Source organism: Pan paniscus, chromosome 4 (genome assembly GCF_029289425.2).
Source record: "Pan paniscus chromosome 4, NHGRI_mPanPan1-v2.0_pri, whole genome shotgun sequence".
In the NCBI taxonomy this organism is placed as follows: domain Eukaryota; kingdom Metazoa; phylum Chordata; class Mammalia; order Primates; family Hominidae; genus Pan; species Pan paniscus.
In genome coordinates this window covers 108,086,481-108,108,217 of record NC_073253.2, presented here as the reverse complement: position 1 = coordinate 108,108,217, position 21,737 = coordinate 108,086,481, and the positions used below count along the sequence as shown (strand labels likewise).

Below are 21,737 nucleotides of genomic sequence, written 5' to 3'. Positions count from 1 at the left end.
CCTCTCTTAAGCAAACCTATTAAATTTTCTCTAACTCTCCTCCCAACTCACTCCAGGCTTGGCTTTACAGATTTCAAACTCATAAAGGTCCTCAGCTAAAGAAAAGGATCCTCTGAGAAACTTCCTTTCACACAATCCACCTTTTTAAAAGGAAGTTGTGGTTTTATTATTTTTATTTTATTTTACTTTTTTGAGACCGAATGTCACTCTTGTTGCCCAGGCTGGAGTGCAATGATGTGATCTCGGCTCACTGCAACCTCCACCTCCTGGGTTCAAGTGATTCTCCTGCCTCAGCCTCCCGAGTAGCTGGGATTACAGGCATAGGCCACCACGCCCAGCTAATTTTGTATTTTTAGGAGAGACGGGGTTTCTCCGTGTTGGTCAGGCTGGCCTCGAACTCCCGACCTCAGGTGATCTGTCCCCCTCGGCCTCCCAAAGTGCTGGGATTACAGGTGTGAGTCACTGCGCCTGGCTATTATTTTTAAAATAGAGACAGGGGTCTCACTATGTTGCCCAAGCTGGTCTTGAACTCCTCGGCTCAAGCAATCCTCCTGCCTTGGCCTCCCTAAATGCTAGGATTACAGGCATGAGCCACCATGCCCAGCTGGGAAGTTGTAGTTTTAAATAATAACTGCTCCTTGGTAGCAAATGTATGAAACAAAATTACAGGCCGGGCGCAGTGGCTCACACCTGTAATCCCAGCACTTTGGGAGGCCAAGGTGGGCGGATCACCTAAGCTCAGGAGTTTGAGACCAGCCTGACCAAAATGGTAAAACCCTGTCTCTACTAAAAATACAAAAAATTAGCTGGGTGTGTTGGTGGATGCCTGTAATCCCAGCTACTCAGGAGGCTGAGGCAGGAGAATCACTTGAACCTGGGAGACAGAGGTTGCAGTGAGCTGAGATCCCACCACTGCACTCTAGCCTGGGCAACAGAGTGAGACTGTTGTTTGGGCAACAACAACAAATTACAAATGCAAAGAGAAATTAACAAAAACCATGGTAACAGTGAGGCTGCCAGTGTTTTACAGATGAATTAGTCTGTGCAAAACAAAAGGAAAAGTTATTATTTATAGTACCAAATGTTGTCATCATGTTTCATGTTTGATGCCTTTTATCGAGAACTATACTGTCATAAATTTGCCTTTACTGTTTTCTTTGCATTTGCCTGTGCAAGGTGGTTGTACTTTTTATTGTATCCATTCTGAATCATTTAGACTGTTTTGTTAGTGGCATATAGTTGGGAGATTTCATTTTATCCAATCTGATAGTGGCTATTTTATGTGTTTAATACATTTATTACTCTTATTCCGTCATTTTATGCTTCACTGTGGCTAATTTAGCTGTTATCTTTCAGCTAGTGATTTGGAGGGAAAATTTTACTTAAATAAGATTTTCTGTTAGTTTCAAGTTACTTTAGGAACAAAGAGGGGTTAGAAGTTCACAAGTGTTCCCCAAACCGGAAAAAGTAGTATACTTTTTTTAAACATTGACATTACCACTAAACTTAAAAATTGAATTTGTATTTTTTCTAAGTTAAAAATAAAGTAGTATCTATTGACACTGCCTACATAAAATTCAAAACAGTGTGTTTTAACCTCTTCCTTTCCTTCTAACCCTTATTTCCCAGTTTGGGTTGAATAATCTTGAATTTAAGATGATTTAAATTACTAAGCATTTCATTGTTTCTCTTTTGAGTTATTTAAACATTCACATTGAGATTCATTATCAGGTTAACAACATTATTTATACATTTATTCAAGTTTAAATATTTCATTGCTCAATCTTAATACCTTTCCATTTATCTTAATTACTGGGGCAGCTGGAATACTGTAGTAGAAATACGTCATGGTTTCTAGCTCCCAAGCACTTTTGCAGTGTCACTCATAGATTTGAGAAATTCATTTTTATGAATCCAGCCTCAATGGAGAAACAAAAAAGTGAACTTTCCCAGGTGCTACAGGCATGTCAACACATCCTCTGCCAATCACGTCCACCCAAGCAAGACTTCAATTCAGAAGCAAGCAGCGTGAAGTGAGTGCCATATGTAATCTTATTTTATGGCGATGGTGTCAGAGGATTCCAGCATTTAGGGGTAGCATCTAAGTCTTTACTGCAGTCTCACAGTATGGTTTGGATATTGTTTCCACTGTGTAGTTTCTAAGGCTGATTTTCTAGTCCTCATACAGATCCTGTGGGCTACCTCATATTCTTTAAATAAACATCTTGTCATTTAGAGGTCTTGTTTTTAACTATAACAAGAATCCCAAAGGTTGATAAATGAAATGTTAGTATGGTTGGTTTCAGAATTCTTAGGTAATATTTCTATTCCCTCCAAATGCCACATGCATTGTGTTCCAATTTCTTGTGGTGTTTTGTTCTTTGACATTTAGTATTACAGAGATATTTGATGCCAACTTTTTTTTTTAAGGCAACCTATTCTTCTCTTCCTATTGTTTTTTTTTTTATTTTTTATTATTATTTATTTATTTTTTCCCTCGCTCTGTCACCCAGGCTGCAGCGCAGTGGTGAGATCTTGGCTCACTGCAACCTCCGCCGCCTCCCGGGTTCAAGTGATTCTCCTGCCTCAGCCTTCTGAGTAGGTGGGACTACAGGCGCGCGCCACCACACCCGACTAATTTTTTTATTTTCAGTAGAGACAGGGTTTCACCATGCTGGCCAGGATGGTCTTGATCTCTTGATCTCCTTATCCACCTGCCTCGGCCTCCCGAAGAGTTGGGATTACAGGCGTGAGCCACCGCTCCCGGCCCCAATGATGTTTTTATAGTCTTATCTTGGAAATTTTAAAACTTACTGTATGTCTAAATATGGTTTTCTGTTAAAGTTACTTCAGGACCAAAGAGGGGTGAGAGGTTCACAAGTGCTCCCCAAACCGGGAAAAGTAAAACAAAGTCTCAAAAATGGCAGGAACTGAGTGACTCCAGGAGCTAGGGACTCTTTTTTTGAGACAGGGTCTTATTTTGTCACCAAGGCTGGAGTGCAGTGGCGAGAACGATCCTCTCACCTCAGCCTCCTGAGTAGCTGGGACTACAGGTGTGTAGCCCCATGCCCAGCTAATTTTTTGTAGAGACGAGGTCTCACTATGTTACCCCTAGGATATTTTTTTCTTTTTTTTAAGACAGGGTCTTGCTTTGTCATCCAGGCTGGAGGGCTTACAGCTCACTGCAGTCTTGAACTGACAGCCTCAAGCGATCCTTCCGCCTCAGACTCTGTGTAGCTGGGACTACAGGTATGCACCATCAGGCCCTATTTTTTTTTTTTTTTTTTTTTTTTGTAGAGACAGGGTCTCGCTTTGTTGCCCAGGCTGGTCTTGAGCTTGTGATTCTTGTCTCTCGCTATGTGTCCTCCCAGTATCTGTTCCCTTTTCCTCTTTCTCCACTAGGTGGCTTCCTCTTAGTTTAAGCTTCATGATGCCAGTCATAGTAATTTGAGCCTTAACTGTGTGCGTGCTCTTTCAGTTCCAGCACTCAAGACCCGGCCAGAAATTTCCTTTGTGACTATTTCAAATTGATTGGCCTAATCATTTTTTTATTTCCAAGCAGTGCTATACAAGTCTCTGGTCACTGACCAGCTGATGATGAGTCTCCTCTAGGTCAGATACAACTCTGATACAAATAGCCAAGGTCAGGGAGAAAGACTGGGTACGTAGTTCAGTGACCAGTGAATGAGGCTAAGGGTCTGGATTCCAAAAGGTGGTGTAGGTAGGGAAGTTAATGTTTGGCATTTTTTTCAATAGTTATTTTTCACTAATGCTGCTTTATATTCAATGGTCACCTTCACTAACATACATTATGTTGAATATTTTTAATTATTCGAGAAAATAAGTGGATAGTCACAAATGTAGAGAAAGAATTATCCTGAATATCAGATAAAAGAAAGTGTATTTAGCACCAAGAACAATATTATATACATAGAACGTACAGGTTGAAAAAAGCATCAATGGCCTAACAAAAAGCAGAATATACTTTTATAGATCTTAGACAGAGCTGTAAGAATGGCAGGAAAATGACCTGGGGTTTACAGGAGCCACAGTCTACAGGTTTCAACATTACAAAGTAATTTTAAAATTTTAAGTCAGTGTAATATGAGGAAAATACGCTTATTTGAAAGGAAAAAAATTATACACTCTATTTCAGCCACCATGACCTTTGAAAAATAATTGTTTCATAAATTTTAATGATCTGACTACTCAGATGTTCCTTTAACTATGGGCAATTTACTTTTTGCATTTCTGGTGCTCTGCTTTTTTCCTTAGATTCCAAGAAACCCTGGGATAACATATATTCAGATATTGTGCAACTGGCTCCCATCCTCTGCAAGAGATTCATTCTTTCATGTAATTAACCTGTGGCAACACGATCCATATTTTAATCAAGAAACATTTTACTGTACTTACAGTGCTATTTGATCCTTATGGGGCTTATCTTTGATTACTTCCTTTTCATTACCCTGGTAATCTGTAAAGTTGTCCTCAAATATCTTATTTGCTAATTATTGATCACTTCCACTGTATATTAAAAAACTGGATATTTTCATCTGAAATCAACCTTCTCTCATCTCAAAGTTTCCTTTTCATAGTCTTTTAATCTTATTGAAAATTCAAATTAGATCTTTGCTGAAGTTACTGCTTTTTATAATGACAGTCTCAAAAGGAACATTAACTGATCCTTCAAATATAATCATTGTCTTTAGAATTACTTGTTTGTTCATGTCTGGCTAAGTTTGTCTGCTGTCAGGAGTTGAGATGAGCATTATCAAATTGGATGGCTTAATATTGAAATCTTTTATGCCTAGGGGAAGTCTTTTATCTGTTGCTATACTTTGTCAGATTAAGGGTCCAGTTGTTGGGAGGAATCGCTAGAGCTGAAGGCAACCACTCAAGGAGCTTCACTGTGATCTTAGGGCAGTAATTCTCAAAAAGTGTGGTCTCCAGACCAGCAGCATTAGCCTCACCTTTGAACTTGTTAGATATGCAAGTTCTTAGGCCCCATTCCAAACCTCCTGAATCAAACTGGGGGTATGGCCCAGCTATGTCTTGGTAAGCACTCCTGGTGATCCCAACGCACTCCTTTGAAGTGCCTTACGATAGGTAACTCTCCCTCCCCCACTCCTCTCTAAACTGGCATCGTAACTCTTGACTAATTCCCAACGCTGGGCTTAGTATGCCATTTGTTAACAAACATAAACTGGGAATATTTGGCCTGCTATCGATTATAGCAGCACCCTGTGAACATCTATAATTAGAATTGAGATTTGCCCCTTTACTAATTCAGAACCACTATCTCTAATAGAGGGCCTCATCCAGCAGTCTTTACTTCAATGGGTAGTATAGACTGGCCCTTCTCCCCCCACTCAAGTGTTGCCTACAAAAATTCCACTTTTCTGGCATGTGGAATGAACTCTTCATTTTCAGCATTTATATTTTCTTCCTTATTTGAATTAAAAGGCAAGTTTATCTAATTGACTAACATCCATCTCTTTCCATAGAAGTACTTGAAGTGGTTTGCAAAAACTGGCATGCAGTAATTCAGAAAATTAGAAATAGAAAATCAAAAAATGAAAGGAAACCAGTATGACCTATATGCATGTATCTCCATTGTTTATGGAAGCCTTGGAGAACAACAGAAGTAGATCGTATTCATAGACAATTTCAGGTAACATTTGGCAAAAATTTAAAGGTCAATCATTTCAAAGATAGTAAATTGAAGTGTTTACAAAGTGGTGCAGTAGACACAGTACAGGCATTGGAGTCAAATACCTTAGCTCAAGTCATAGCACTTTTATTTACTGGCATTTTAGCTTTAAAAAAAAATCATTCTCATTACCTGGAAGTTATAAACACAGGTAAGGGGTAGATAATTAACTACTTGATGTGATTTTCAAGGCACCAGTTAGGTGTATTCACTCCTCTCTTATCTGAGTGCCCCACCATGCTTAAAAAGGTTTTCCCTCCCCAAATACAGAGTGTATGAATCTTATCACTAAAAATAAATTTTCATTTATTCAACAAATATGTATGCATGTATCATCAGTCACCCTCTGATCTTTTAGAACAAATCAGGGAAGATATATTAAGTAAATTATCTTAGTTAATAAGTGACAGTTTATTTTCCTTCAGGAAGGAAGACTTCCCTCCACTGTATAAGGGGACAGTTAACATGTACCCCAGAACTGTACCTACCACAAATAAAGTTTCCTTAACAGGCAGGGATTCTAAAATATACTTCTGAATATCTTAATCGTATTAAATCTACCTCTAAAGTTCCATGTGATTTGAATTTTCTGAGCATGGCAAAGTGCTGATTATACTTCACTGCTGAGATTTTGCCCTAACATACAGGGTGATAAAAAGTGTTCATGTCAGACCCAGTTGCAACAAGAAGATGAAGGGGCAAGACAGTTTACACTGTAAAGCCTCGAAGAGACTGCAATGTCTAAGAATCAATTTCAAGTACAGAATTCTATAATATTAAGAAAGAGGAAATTATGTGGGCCTATTATGCTCAATGCTTAGTCTGTGCTAGGCTGCTTACATTGCTATTACATGAATTTACTTTTACTGAGCTCCAGTGGAGTAAGAAAAAAAAGTTTAAGTGGAAAAATATTAAAAATCAAGATGAGCTAATCACATAAAAGAAATTTCAGGAATAGATAAGTGCCAACGCATGGAATGGTTAAGTGGCAACAGTCTTCTTCAACTGTTTTTATTACAGTAAGAGGAATTTTACTCTTAATGCATAGAAGCTGAAGAAAAAAATTTATATAAGCTTTTAAAAGAGGCCTTTTAAACAATTATTAATACAAATGTGAAACAAGACCCTTCAAACAAATACCAATTTCAGTAATAGTTTACATACAGCAATAATTTATTCTGAAATGTTCATTTAGTTTCTGTTGAGACACAATTCATGTCTCATTAATAAAAGAGCAGCCATCTCACCTCAAATACCAGAATATACAACAAATTACAGCATAGCAAAAATTCTACCTACTTTCAGATAAAATCTAGTTCAGGTAAAATAGTTTCATTCAATGTTTTACAGTTACACAGATTTTTGTTTTGTTTGGAGCACAAAATAGTGTAAATTATTACACTGTAGCTATCTCTATGCACATCATGTGACCACATAACTGTTAATCATTACTTCTGAAATTGAACCATCAGTTTCATTCATGCAGTAAAGCAAAGCAGGCTGGGTAAACTTGTTCATCGGGAACCATATTACTGTGAATTTCACAGCCACATGATTAATTATGATGTTAGATGGACTCACAAGGACAAAAACTTTTTTTTTGCATAAATACCAATTTTTCCCTGATGTAAGTTTAGTCAGTTTATAATCTAGAAATGATTGATAACAGCAATATATCATATTTTCTATCTGTAGTGTTCATTATTTTAAGACAAGCAATAATTAAAGGAAGTTGGGATGGGATGCTACTTTAAATACATGTAAAACATACTGTACAAACATACTTGGCTTTACTATTTTTTTCCTAACCATCAAGAGTGCCTCCCAAAATAAGACCAGTGAAGACAAAGTATACTATCAAATATGGCTTCCAGAACAAAAACCCTCTAACAAGAATCAAACCTATTTACAAAATTTTTCAGTCTTTTAAAGTTTCCTTTGAAACAAAATGTCTATATAGCAGTTGTAATTAACATAGAATTTTCTTAGTTTCATTCTTCCTCTCTTTTAAACAGATGTCACAAGGTAAGACCCAGAATGGCGCTTAGGACTTTGGGTTCCACTGGATTCTGTGCTGTCAGTTTTGGAATCTCGCTTCTTTGTGTTGTTATTCACTGGAGTTGGGATCTGAGATGGCCGAGCTGAAGTGCTATCTGCGCTGCTTTTCCTAGGGCTTGGGTTGTAATTAAAAGGAGTCACTCTGGCAGCAACAGTCCCACTAGGTGAACTGTGTTTGCTTGAGCTGCTAGAACTGAATGGGGTACGTTCCACTATAGAACTTTCATTAGTCTCCGATACAGGGACAGGATTATTTTGTCCTGGTTTTATCTCAGTTCCTTTTTGGTCAGGGGCATCCACCTGAATAAAGGAGTTCAGGCGATTTTCCAAACCCACGGTACGCATGGGAACACTGCCATTACCCACATTTTGTTTTGCCTGATTATCTTTTGAATCTTTAATGTTTGGATTTCCCTTTTCTGAAACACTGTCAATCACCGGGGGAGTATTACCTGTGGGAGATCTTCCAGATCTAGGATTGTTAATGGGACAGTCCTCAATTCTCACCCAAACATCCTCTGTTTTAGAAACAGCAGGTGCCATTTGATAAATTAGAGTCTTTGATTCAGCACCATTTGTAGCACCTGAGGAAACGGTCTGAGAAGTACTATTTGTGGGAGAAATTTCATTTTCTTTTATTTTTCTCCATGTTCCTTTTGCGGATACTTGGTTTTCTTTACTTTGTTTGGTTCCTGAAATAGAGTTCACATGTTTTTCATCCTCACTTTTTGCTTTTTCACTGGATTCTGATGAAGCAGAAAGAATTGAAGATGAACTTCCAGTTCTTCTCCAAGTGCTTACTCGAGGAAGGGATGATGAATGTTTGCTGTGCTCACGTTTCCAGGTTCCTGACCTATTGATTGGAAGTCTAGAAGGACTTTCAGAATGAGACCGTGCAATATCATGGCGCTTTGCTGGTCTTCCATCATTATACTCTATAGTGGGACTGAGATTAGGTGGGAGTTTTCGCCATCCACCAGCCTGAACAGACGAATGTGTGGATAGAGACATATCAGGAAGGGAAGGACTTAAAACTGGAGTTTGTGCCTGGGACCTAGTGGGAGAAGCTGGTCTAGACGATGGAGAAAGAGATTCAAATGAAGCAGATTCCTCCAATTTTCTTCTTAATGTTGGGCTTGGAGCTTCTTTGATGAAAGTTGACTGGCGTACTAATACAGGTCTTTCTGATCTATCAGATTCACTTCCACTTGATTTAGTTGAAGACATTCTAGAAAGTTCTACCTTTTTATTGGCTCCATTACCATTATTCATCTGATTTAGTCCTTTGGAGGCAGACTCACTTCTTGGAATACTACTGGCATTCTTGGATAAACCTGTTTGTTTGGTAAGGTTCTGTTGGCTCATCTGTCTACCTGGAGATGTATATGACATTTTTCCAGAACCTGAGGACTTAGTTGAAGCAGTACTAGGGGATGATGTCCTTGGAAGTTGAGATAATTTGTTAGGAGGACTTATTCCATTTCTACCAGGGGAAATTGAGTTTCGGCCAGGAGACTGTATAGGTCTACTTAATGGTTGCTGGGCAGGTCTTGAAGGGGTCGAATCTCTAGATCCTGATCTAGAAGGTGCTTTACTTGTCCCACCTATTTGGGATGTCTGCCTGGCAACAGGGCTTAATTCTGATTTCACAGATGGCTTGGCTCCTCTAGGAGAAGTGGTGGCTGTTTGACCTTCACTAGGGCTTTTGGAGGCTGGAGTCTTAAGGGGTGGGCCTTTTTTAGAAACAGGACTTGTACTTGAGGAGCTATTTCGAACTCCTGGAATATGAATCATTGTCCTGCCTCGAGAGATTGAAGGCATGTTTGCTTGAAGGGGCTGTTTCATTTGGCCTGAAATTTCTGAATTAGATCGAACTTTTCCAGTAATCAAACTTTTATAAACTTTTTTTCCTCCTTTGATTCCTTTACTTTCAGATTCTATCTTTTTAGTTTCCAATGTACTTTTCTCCCCTGGTTTTAGAATTCGTGGGCCTTTATTACTTGTAAAGGGTTTTTCTTCTTGATCAGGTGTAAGATGAAATGGTGATCCCAGAGAGATTCCTGATTTCAGGGAAAGGATGGAATCTGAATCAGACGAAGCTTGTCTAGATAAACATGCAGCAGCAGCAGCTTGATGTAAACTACTTACTATGGAATTTGCACCTTCCTGAATAGCTTTCCAATCAAAATTTTCTGAATCAGGGGATAGACCATGTTCTGAATCTGGTCTCTGTATATCTTTCAAATCAAGTGTCAGATCTTCAGCTAATATGCCACCCATATTTCTGGGACTATGTTTTTCATGATCACCCTTGAGTCTTGAAGGCTTTTTCTTTTTTGGCATTGCGGAGCTTATACATTCCTGCAACAGGTCATCTTCAGAGTCAATACTAAGAGAACTGAGAGAACTGTTTCTTGAGAAACAAACTGGGGTATCTTCAACATGAAATGATTTAGGAGCATAGCCTGATGCTTGAGGTTTACTTGGTTCTCCCTGTGAGTCAGGGGGCTCAGTCTCTTTGATAGGTTCATTTTCTTTATTGTTGTTGTTTTCTTGGTCAATGTCACTGAGAGAACTCAGAGAGGAATTATGAGAAAAGCAAACTGGAGTATTTTCAATAGCAAAATTCTGTAACTTTTCATCAGTTGCTGCCCCTCTGTCTGGTATGTCTTTGGATGACTGGGGGAAAGTGGATTGTTTCTGAAGTATGGGTTTAGGCTGACCTCGATTTATTGGCTGCTTTGCAATAGCTTGTGTCTTATTAGCTGATTGTTGGTTGGAGGTTAGTTCTGTGTGGCTGGTAACTTTAGCCTCTGATTCCTTATTTTCTTTTGCCTTTCTTAATTCAGCCTTTTCCCTGGAAAGGTCAACATCATCATCATCAAAATCTAGAGAACTCAAAGAATCATTTCGTGAAAAACAGTAAGGAGTTCCTTCAATAGGCGTGTAATGATGAGGTGAATCAAAAGCAAAACTTCCTCTGACTCTATCTTCATTATTTGGGAGCTTATCATTGAAGTCCTTGGAATTATTTTTCAAATTCTGTTTCTTTGAATCTTTGTTGTCTGAGAAAACTCTCTCAGCATTTAAATTATTTTTTGAGTCTGCATTTTTTCTTACACGTGTCCTATATTCAGTATTTTGTGGTATAGGTTTTACTGGTGAAGTTGGTTTCTTTTTCTTACCATCTAACTGATTTTTATTGGGTGCAGAAGACGACGCAGATGCTTGCTGGACCTGGTCCATTATCTTTTTCACACGGAAAGGCTTGTGACTTTTCCCTTTGGGCATAGCAGAATTAATGCATTCTGCAAGAATATCACCTTCCTCTGCTTTATTGTCATCCAATTCAGGTATGGTTACAGATGAGGTTTTTCCTCCTTGAGCCTCATCTGTACTTCTGCCTTCTGTAGGAATGGTATCTCGTTTTTCAAATTCACCTGACTGTGCACCTCCTCTAACTCCTTCTCCAGCAGCTAACTCATTTGGAGGGGATTCGATTGTTAGATCACTTAGAGATGTAGCTGTGGAAAAGTTTATAGGTGTCCCTTCAACACAATACACCCGTGGCATATCATCCCCCGGTGTAAAACTAACATGCTTTTGGGGTTGCAACCTGTTTTGTGATGGTAGAAGTTTGTACACAGGCAGCTGACTTGGTTTCCTTGCCACAGGTGGAGGTAATTTTGAAGCAGTCTGGGCTGGCTTTTTTGCTTTACGTGATGACTTTGTTGGCATGGCAGAAATAATACATTCTTCTAGTATTTCAATATCATCACCATCTGAATCATCTAATAGGTCCTTTTCAGAATCAATAGTTTTTTCTGCCTCTTTCTCTTGGTTTTCATTTGATTCTTTAGGCTGCTCTGATTCTGTTTCATTCCCATTGTCATTTTCCTGAACTGGAGGCATTATTCTTAATTCCACATCTTTCTGTATAAATGGCTCATCGAGGCTCAGAGCACTCAGGCTGGATGAACAAGAAAATCCATCTGGAGTACTTTCCGTGGCAAAATGTAATAAAGTATCAGCATCTGGAAGAACCTGGACCCTCTGAACTGCAGCATTTACTGCAGCTTGCTTAGGTCCACTCTCTCTCTTTTCAGCAGTAGGTGCTTTATTTTTAGGTACTTCTCGCTTGGTTTGAGCTGTTTGAGGAGGTGGTGGAGGTGTTTTACTTCTGCTTGGTGGCATGGTTTGTCCAGGGCTATCTGGAAGATCACTGGGGCTTATAATGCCACTTACCATTCCACTGCATGGTTCACTCTGAACGGAGCTGGCAATCGAACGACTCTCAAAACTATCAAGTGAACTGACAGAAGTACATCTGCTAAACATGAGTGGGGTCTCCTGAACATAGTGTTCAGGTGGACTTTTGGGTGTCTGAGCACCACTTTTGGAGGGAGATTTCGCTCCTGAAGAAAATTCAACAGCTTTGTGCCTGGCTGATTCTGAAGATAAACTAGAACCCTGCAGTCTGCTGGATTTGGTTCTAGTGTGCTGTGACACTGCTGGAACTTCGCTCACAGGATCTTCAGCTGACCTAGTTCCAATCTTTTCTTTTATTTCTGCTATTTGCAGGGTATTAGCAGAATCTGCTTCCTGTGTCGTCTGATGACATCCTATTTCATCTTCAGCTGATGACAAAGATGATAATGAACTACATCTTGAAAAACATATTGGAGTATCTTCTACACAGTAAGTCTGTATTGTTTCTTGGTTAATAGAAGAAACTTTGCAAGTGGCAGCCTTTTGAGTCTGACCACTTCTACTCTGTGCAGAACTTGGATGGAGCTGATTCTGCCTCTTGGCATTAGATGAAGGTGTGGACGTATTCTCACTGCTTGACGACATATGTTCGGTTTTACTGCTTTGTCCAGATGAACTCTTTGAGAATGAAAATGACTGTTTCTGTGATGAAGGAATATCTGTGGCATATTTTAAACTATAATCAATAGGCTGATCCACATGATGTTTCTCTTCATTATATTTTATGCTATAATTTGTTGGTCTCTCTTCTTCTTCATGCTGTTCTTCTTCAGAGTAACGTTCACTATAATTGGTAGGCTTATCATCTTCATAGTCATCTTCTTGACACAAAGACTGGCTTACATTTTGATTAATTCCATGATTAGAACCCACTCGATTTGTTTCTGAACCATTGGCTCCCCGTGACCTGTATGGAGAAACACATTCCTGCTGTCCAAAATGTGGTTGGAACTTGAGGTGTTTATCATCAGTGCTCTCAGTATAAACAGGATAAGTTGTACTTTGATTCCTTGATTGTCTTTGCTCACTTTGTTTTATTTCATCTTCTATTATGTGTTTGGGTCTTGCCCATCTTTCATTCTGTGAAGGACTTTGCCTTCCAGAGTTCAACTGCTCATCTGAATATTTAAGACTATAATTTATTGGTGTATCTAGTTCTCCATCATTATCATCCATATGATTTGCACTATGTATTTTATGGGCTAGGTCGGCTGGGTATTGACCATAACTGCAAAACTTACTTTCATCATCTTCAGAATAGGATTCAATCGAGGGTTTCATTTGACCTCTTTTACCATAACCATCACTACTACTGACACTATTTAAACTATCATTTGAAGATCTCTTGTATTCTAATTTGGCATAAGGCATAGAACATGTCCTATTTGAATTTTCTGACTTAGTGAAATTGTAAGTGTTTGAATGTGTATGGGCAGCAGAGCTTCTTCTAAGTGCATTTCTCTCATCTGTCACACAATGTAATTCAGTGGTAGACCCAGAACTTCTGTCTTCCTGAGAGGTATGAATGGCTGACACTTCTTCCATGACTTTGGCAATCTGGGCTGCAGTGGTGGAGATCTGCAAACCTCGCTTTGAAGAGGTTCCTGGATTTTCTGTTGCTGGATGGTAGTTGCCTAGACCAATTCCGCGTTCTCTCTCCAAACTTCTATCTTTTTCAGAACGAGAACTATCTAAGCTTCCTCTTGATGAAGAGGAGCTGGGTAACACTGTAGTATTCAAATATGGTGAAAGGACAGTCATGTTGCCAGTATTAAAATTGTCTGACCTATTATCATCATGTCGATTGGTGTCAAAAACATAATCACCATAGAGACTTTGCTTGTGTCTCTGCTTACTACGATGAGATGCCTTGGGACTTAAATTGTCTATATTGTCAAAAGTTTCTGATAAGTGCTGAGCATCTAATTCTGCTTCTAGGGCTTTTTGTTTCCTAACATGAAGAGATGGCAAGCTTGAGCCAGGAGACATAATATTGGCATCCTTGTACTTCGCAGGCCTATTTGCCATGAGATTCCTTAAAGCTGCAGCACTTCCCATAGCAATCATTTTGTGCTTTGAATGAATGAGGTTCTTGAGCATGCTAACTGCCCCCATGTCCCATAATGCTTCCTGGTCTTTAGGATTTCTTGCTGAGAGATTCCACAAAGTTCCACATGCATTACTGACTATTGTCAAACTATGAGATTTTAAGTGTTGTAATAAAGTTTGTAGACAGTTGTTCTCTCTTAGGATTTGCCTGAAATAAAATCAAGAGATCACAAAATTAAGGTCACAATGTGTATGCAGTAACAACAAATAAAAGGATAGAAGACAAAAGGCATAATATGATTGTACCAATTATCCTATAAATTCCAAGTATTCCACATCTCCTTTTGTTCTTTCTAATTTCATGTAATGTTTAATGTTTTAAAGTACTAATCTGTCACACTAAAAAAAGTAAAGGTGTTATTTTTTGTCAATTCTACATTTCCTATTCTGACCCAATAGCTTAAAACATTTGCAGGGGGTGGGGCACATACATTTACTCTATTCATATAACAGTTTCCCAATTCTATATCATGAAATCCTATGTTGAATAGGAACTTTGTGGTAATTTAATCTATGGTTGGGTGCCACTCTGATATTGATATTGAGTTATCTTGGAAGAGGTAGATAGAATTGATTGAAGATTTTTCTGCAGTCAGTGCACATTATAAGCTCTTAGATTAGCACACTTACTTTTTAGAGTAATCTCTGTATCTCTGGCTTGATTTTGTGATACTGCCATCCTTCTTACGAGTGCTCTTGGCCAGACACAGTGGCTCATGCCTGTAATCCCAGCACTTTAGGAGGCTGAGGCAGGCGGATCACCTGAGATTAGGAGATCAAGACCAGCCTGGCCAACATGGTGAAACCCTGTCTCTACCAAAAATACAAAAATTAGCCGGGCATGGTAGTGCATGCCTGTAGTCCCAGCTACTCAGGAGGCTGAGCCAGGAGAATCACTTGGGAGGCAGAGGTTGCAGTGAGCCGAGATCACACCACTGCACTCCAACCTGGACAACAGAGTGAGACTCCATCTCAAAAAAAAAGAAAAAAACGAAAAGAAAAACTGCTCTTTGGCAGACTTATTATTTTTAAAAAATCAAGTAAATTAAAGTTTTCGAAACATTTAAGGCATATAAAAACAAGGAGTGAGAATCAGCATAATGAACTCTGGACATGAAAGAGCAACAGCTTGTTTAATGCAGGCAAACTGAAGATTAATGACAGCATATTCAGCTTTAGTGGGCTTTAAAACTGAATGGCAAGGGTACATAATGAGCTTTAACATGGTCGTCTTCTCTTAGCAGTCTAGTAGTTACTGGACTTAAGAAATCTTCTCTGTATAGCAGAAAGGGAGACTAGGCTTGTAGTTTCTGCATCACAGACTTAAAAAATGAATAAGATATAAAAAACAACCATATTTTTGGCTAGGCGCGGTAGCCCATGCCTATAATCCTAGCACTTTGGGAGGCCGAGGCGGGCGGATCACCTAAGGTCAGGAGTTCAAGGCCAGCCTGGCCAACATGGTGAAGCCCCGTCTCTACTAAAAATATAAAAATTAGCCGGGCACGGTGGCGGGGGGTACCTGTAATCCCAGCTACTCGGGAGGCTGAGGCAGGAGAATCGCTTGAACCCCAAAGGCAGAGGTTGCAGTGAGCAGAGATTGTGCCACTGTACTCCAGCCTGGGCAAGAGTGCAAGACTCCATCTCAAAAAAAAAAAAAAAAAAAAAAAGACAGTTGTATTTTTGTTGATATAATACAGCATCCGAGTTCTGAAAATGTGTGCCCTGTATCTGAAGCACTCTCTTGGGTTTTACAACTCTAGCAGATTGGATGAATGGCTGTTAGCTAAATAATATTATGATTATTGGCCGGGCGCAGTGGCTCACACCTGTAATCCCAGCACTTAGGGAGGCTGAGACAGGTGGGTCACTGGAGGCCAGGAGTTCAAGAGCAGCTGGACAACATTGTGAAACCCCATCTCTACCAAAAAATAGAAAAATTAGCCGGGTGTTGTGGCGTGCATCTGTAGTCCCAGCTTGTTGGGAAGCTGAGGTGGGAGAATCGCTTGAACCCAGGAGGTGGAGGTTGCAGTGAGCCAAGATCACAACACTGCCCTCCAGTCTGGGAGACAGAGTGAGACCCCGTCTCAAAAAAAAAAAAAAAAAAAAAATTATTATTATGGATACTAAGACATCATTAGAAAAATGTGAACCTTTATATTCTCTGGATCACGCTCATAGTTTTTGTCTTGTTCTAAATTTTGTTTTCATACTCTTTTATACTATACTAATAGAAATGGATTATTTTGTTACAATATTTGTGACTAGTTTTTCCTCCACCTATGGGCTACACCTCTCAACTATAATTTGCTTAATTTAGTCTCCTCTATAATACTATAAACTCTTATTACATTAAGTACACTAATGAGTTAAACTAAGAGTTAGTAGTTATCTTTTCACATTAATAAATATATTTTGGCTTAAAACTTTCATGATTATGTAAAACATTGCTTACAATTAGGTCTTTTTGAGAGTATGAATTCTGTACTTTAAAAGTAATATAAAACTCTATATATACCTGTGGTCCTCATTTGTAGCTATCAAGCTGGACACATTCCGTAATATCCCACCTCCACTTTCAATAATGGCTAAAGTGTTTGTCTGGCTCCGGTAAGTAAGAGTGCCAACCAAAAATGCAAGTGCACCATCTACAGCACATATATCAGCTTTATTCTCAGTGCAATGTGCTGACAAATTCCATAAGGCACTCAATACGCTTTTGAGGGTTGATTCCTAGTAAGAAACAGAATATGGGTCATCTAATTAGAGTTGGAATTTGTCTCTCATTAACTTCTATGTTACTGATATTGAATAAAAGCTATTTTTTAATCTATCCTATTGCCCGTCCCTCACTGGTAAATTAAGAACTTTCCATTTAGAAAAATGTTCATAAAATACCAAATAGTATTTATATCAGTGATATCTCTATAAAACAAGCAGAACACAATATTTAACTAATGACTTTTACAAACTTTATTCTAAGTGTTTAGATAGTACACACATCTTAGAATATGAGGCACAATTGATGTGCATTATGAAAAGAAAACATTTTCAGAATAGAATGTGGGTTATTCTCAGGCTGGGGTTGCTTGAAAAAAGAAAAAAAAACATGAATAGGAAGTGGATTAAGGCCCGGCATGTGGCCGGGCACAGTGGCTCATGCCTGTAATCCCAGCACTTTGGGAGGCTGACGGGTGGATCATCTGAGGTCAGGAGTTCAAGACCAGCCTCGCCAATGTGGTAAAACCCCGTCTCTACAAAAATACAAAAAAAAATTAGCCGGGCTTGATGGTAGGTGCCTGTAATCCCAGCTACTTGGGAGGCTGAGGTGGGAGAATCGCTTGAACCTGGGAGGCAGAGGTCGCAGTGAGCCGAGACTGCAACACTGCATTCTAGCCTGGCTGACAGAGCGAAACTCTTTAAAAAAAAAAAAAAAGGCGCAACGTGGTGGCTCATGCCTGTAATCCCAGCACTTTGGAAGGCTGACTGGCGTGACTGGGAGTTTAGGAATTTGAGACCAGCCTGGACAACATGGTGAAATCCCGTCTGTACAAAAAAATAAAAAAAAATGAGCTGGGTATGGTGGCACACGCCTGCAGTCACAGCTGCTTGGGAGGATCACTTGCGCCTGGGAGGTCAAGGCTGCAGTAAGCCATGATCGCGCCACTGCACTCAAGCCTGGTTGACAGTGAGACCCTGTCTCAAAAAAAAAAAGAAAGTAGATTTTTAAAATTCTGTAAACCATACATAGATATGGAAAGATATCTTGGAAGTATTATTAAATGACAAGAGCAAGTTGCAGTGTAGTATATACAATATTCTGTTTATATAAAAAGCATTATATACATGTGGTTGATTCAAAATTAACAATGTAATTTATAAAAACAATAAAGGGTACTAGAAAAGCTATAATTTCTTAAAATTCCCCACATAACAAATTATGAAAACCTGGAACTCCCTAACATACAATTATCAAAGTCAACTGTCAAATTGTAATGGCCACAGAAACACTCTGATACACAATTAAAGGTATTTGGTCAAAACTTGCCATGTGCTGGGTGCGGTGGCTCATGCCTTCAGGCCCAGCACTTTGGGAGGCTGAGGTGGGTGGATCGCTTAAGCCTAGGAGTTAAAAACCAGCCTGGGCAACATAGCAATACCCAATCTCTACAAAAAATATAAAAAGTAGCCAGGCGCAATGGCTCATGCCTGTAATCCCAGCACTTTGGGGGGCCAAGGTGCACGGATCACGAGGTCAGGAGATCGAGACCATCTGATCAACATGGTGAAACCCTGTCTCTACTAAAATACAAAAAATTAGCCCGGTGTGGTGGTGGGCACCTGTAATCCTAGCTACTTGGGAGGCTGAGGCAGGGGAATCGCTTGAACCAGGGAGGAAGAGGTTGCAGTGAGCCGAGATTGCGCCACTATACTCCAGCCTAGGTGACAGAGCGAGACTCGGTCTCAAAAAAAAAAAAAAAAAATTAGCCAGGCATGGTGGTGCACACCTATAGGTCCAGCTACTTGAGAAGCTGAGGCAGGAGGCTAGCTTGAGCGCAGGAGGTCAAGGCTGTGTGGCAGAGTGAGACCCTGTCTCAAAAAAGCAAAAGCAAAAGCAAAAGCAAAAAAAAAAAAAACCCAAACCCAAAACTTGGCATGATGGTGATGTCAATCTGTCTTCTTACTATATATCCATCAGGAAACAAACATTAATTAGAAATCAACTCTGTGCCTATTGCAATGAGAGGCACTCTAGAGGATGCAAACACAGCAAACTGATACCAGTGATTGAAGGTGTTAGCAATTTGCTTTGGGGGGAAAAAAAGATACAAAAATATACATGAAACAAAGTGCTCCAAAGGAAAAATTATTACACCCTGAATTTAATCAAATCAATCAAATATTTCATGGAGGAGAACAGCTCTTTAGGAGGATTAGACCTGTACATTCCCAGAGAAGAGAATCCAGTTGCTGCTGGCAGGGGAAGTAGAATGAGGAAAAGCAGGGAAGTGGGAATCAGCGCGGGAGCACTGATGACCCAGAAAGAAGATGCAAAGGAGATCACAGTCCATGATGGGGAACAGTGGAAAATAAGTCCAGAGAGACAAAAGCCAGGCCTTGAATGTCACAGCAAACATTTTGGGTCTAACCCAATAAATAGCTACTTTATTCTCTTCATCAAGAAATTAAGTGAACAAAACAATCTAGGAGCAGGTTTAGACATAATTTGTCAGATAAGTGGTAGGAGGCAGATAGAGTGCTTTTATGCAAGAAGTGCCTTTGTCCTTCTCACATCAATCAAGATGAGCCCAATTTTAATTACATTGTGACTGAGATAAAGGTGGGGCACTCCAAGTATCCTGAGAACAAAAAAAGCAAGAATTTAAAGGACTGAATTAAGATGCAACTGGCCCAGAGTTGAGAGTTGAAGGTAGAAAAATACAAAAGTTCCTCTCTGTGGGGCTACATGTCAAGGGCCAGAGGTTTTGTTTCAAAAATGTTTTTATAGTTCAAATTAGAAGACACAAAATAAATAATTAGAGGTTATTAATACAAGTAATAACAGCAAAAGTGAGTGACCAAAAAGTATAAAATACAGGTGAAGGTAGAATAGAAAAACTTAAATAAATCTACAAATCTAGATTCTATGATCAAGGAGAAGGGTTGTGTCAGAAGCAAAATTAGGAGGAACTCAAGATAGTACAGCCAGTTTAGAAATGAAGCAAGTCAAAGTCAACTGTCAAATTGTAACTGCCCCAGAAACACTCTGATACACAAAGGTATTTGGTCAAAACCATTGTTCAGGGTTTTGGTTGTTACTGGAAAAGAGAAACACTGTAATAGAAGCCACAGAAAATTTTTGTTTTTCAAAACATTGGGCTTCTTCTAGAGAACTGAAACATAAAAAAGAAGGATCCAGTAGAGAATATGTAGAAGACAAGAGTAAGGGACCAACAGCTTTAAGTGAACGGAGTACAGAGTGCTGGTAAAGGAAAGCTCTAGAGTAAGAGCTCTGAGTGAGTTAAAGTGATGTGGAACACGCAGGGGAGCTAGAAGGTAGTTCTGATTCTCTTGCTCATTAGTAGCTGAAGTTGAGAGGGAATTGAATGAAAAAGAGAAGAAGAATGTTCATGACTGCTGCACTAAATGTAGAAAAAGAGGGAAAAAATAAATTCTAATACTGCTAACCAGAATTAGGCCCAAATCAGAACTGGATATTATAAATTTCTGACGGCTAGTTTTTCCAAGATTGACCATGCATTATATCATGCCTGTAATCCCAGCAGTTTGGAAGGCCAAGGCAGGCGGGTCATGAGGTCAGGAGATGAAGACCATCCTGGCCAACATGGTGAAACCCCGTCTCTACTAAAAATACAAAAACTAGCTGGGCATGGTGGCGCATGCCTATAATCCCAGCTACTTGGGAGGCTGAGGCAGGATAATCGCTTGAACCAGGGAGTCGGAGGTTGCAGTTAGCCGAGATCCTGCCACTGCACTCCAGCCTGGCAGCAGAGCGAGACTCCATCTCAAAAAAAAAAAAAAAAAAATTTATAGAAGAGTTTAGGTCCTTGAGAGAGAATTAAGTCATGAACCAGTTAGCAGCAGTGCAAATTCTCATAATACATACACACATTAAATCCTTCTGAAACTACACAGGGTTATTAGAGTAGGAGTACTTAAGTGTGCAAGCACTAATTTTTTTGAACTTTATTGAAATATAATTGAAGAACAGTAAACTGCACACATTTCAAGTTTACAATTTGATAATTTTTCATACATGTATACACCCATAAAACTGCCAGTCGAATCAAGATAACAAACATTTATATCATCCCCAAAAGTTTCCTACCCTCTAATAATCCTCCCCTTCTCTTCTACTCCCAACCCCAGGCCACCACTAATCTGTTTTCTGTCATTACAGATTACTGCATGTATCAATAGTCATTCTTTTTCACAGCCAAATCCTATTACTTTGTACAAATATTCCACAATTTGCTTACCATTCACCTGCTGACAGACATAGTTATTTCTAGTTTTTGACTATCATAAATTATTGTGGATGTTTGTGTGTAAGTCTTTGTGTCAGCACCTTTGCTCCTCTTGGGTAAATACTTAGAAGTGGAATGGTTGGGTCATATGGTAGGTGTATGTTTAACTTAAAAACACTGCCAAATGTTGTCCAAAGTGATTATACCATTTTATATTCCCACTAGCAGAATACATGATTTCCAGCTGCTCAACATCCTTGAAAATGCATGGTCAATCTTTTAAATTTTAACCAATATGATATGCATAATGGTATCTCATTGTAGTTTTAATTTGTATTCCCTGATGATTAATGATATTAAGTATCTTTTCAAGGGCTTATTGGCCATGTTCTTTTCTGAAATGTCTTCTCTCCATTCAACAGTGATACAGGTATTTTTATGCAGAAGCTAAGTATATTTGAATATTATCTTTATAACTAATAATTTAGCTGAATGCTTTTCTATCTAATAAATTTTCAAGGGTTTTCCAAGAACAAAATAATATACTTTACCAAAAATGCATAACTAAACCAACAAAAAACAAACCTTTTGCCTTCTCT

The 21,737-nt window shown here is 39.1% G+C and overlaps 1 protein-coding gene across 14 annotated transcripts in view; it reads right to left on the bottom strand.

Annotated features, from left to right (window-relative positions):
- Positions 1-3,884: 3,884 nt before the first annotated feature.
- Positions 3,885-21,737, bottom strand: part of APC (APC regulator of WNT signaling pathway) — a 137,615-nt gene continuing 119,762 nt past the window's right edge. For all 14 annotated transcript variants that reach the window (XM_008952081.4, XM_008952092.4, XM_024928916.4 and 11 more), the window contains 2 exons: positions 16,668-16,882; positions 3,885-14,297 (listed from right to left, as the gene is read on the bottom strand). In XM_008952081.4, coding sequence (XP_008950329.3) covers positions 7,721-14,297; positions 16,668-16,882 — 6,792 coding nt within the window. In that variant the 3' untranslated portion in view covers positions 3,885-7,720. The remainder of the gene's footprint in view (positions 14,298-16,667; positions 16,883-21,737) is intronic.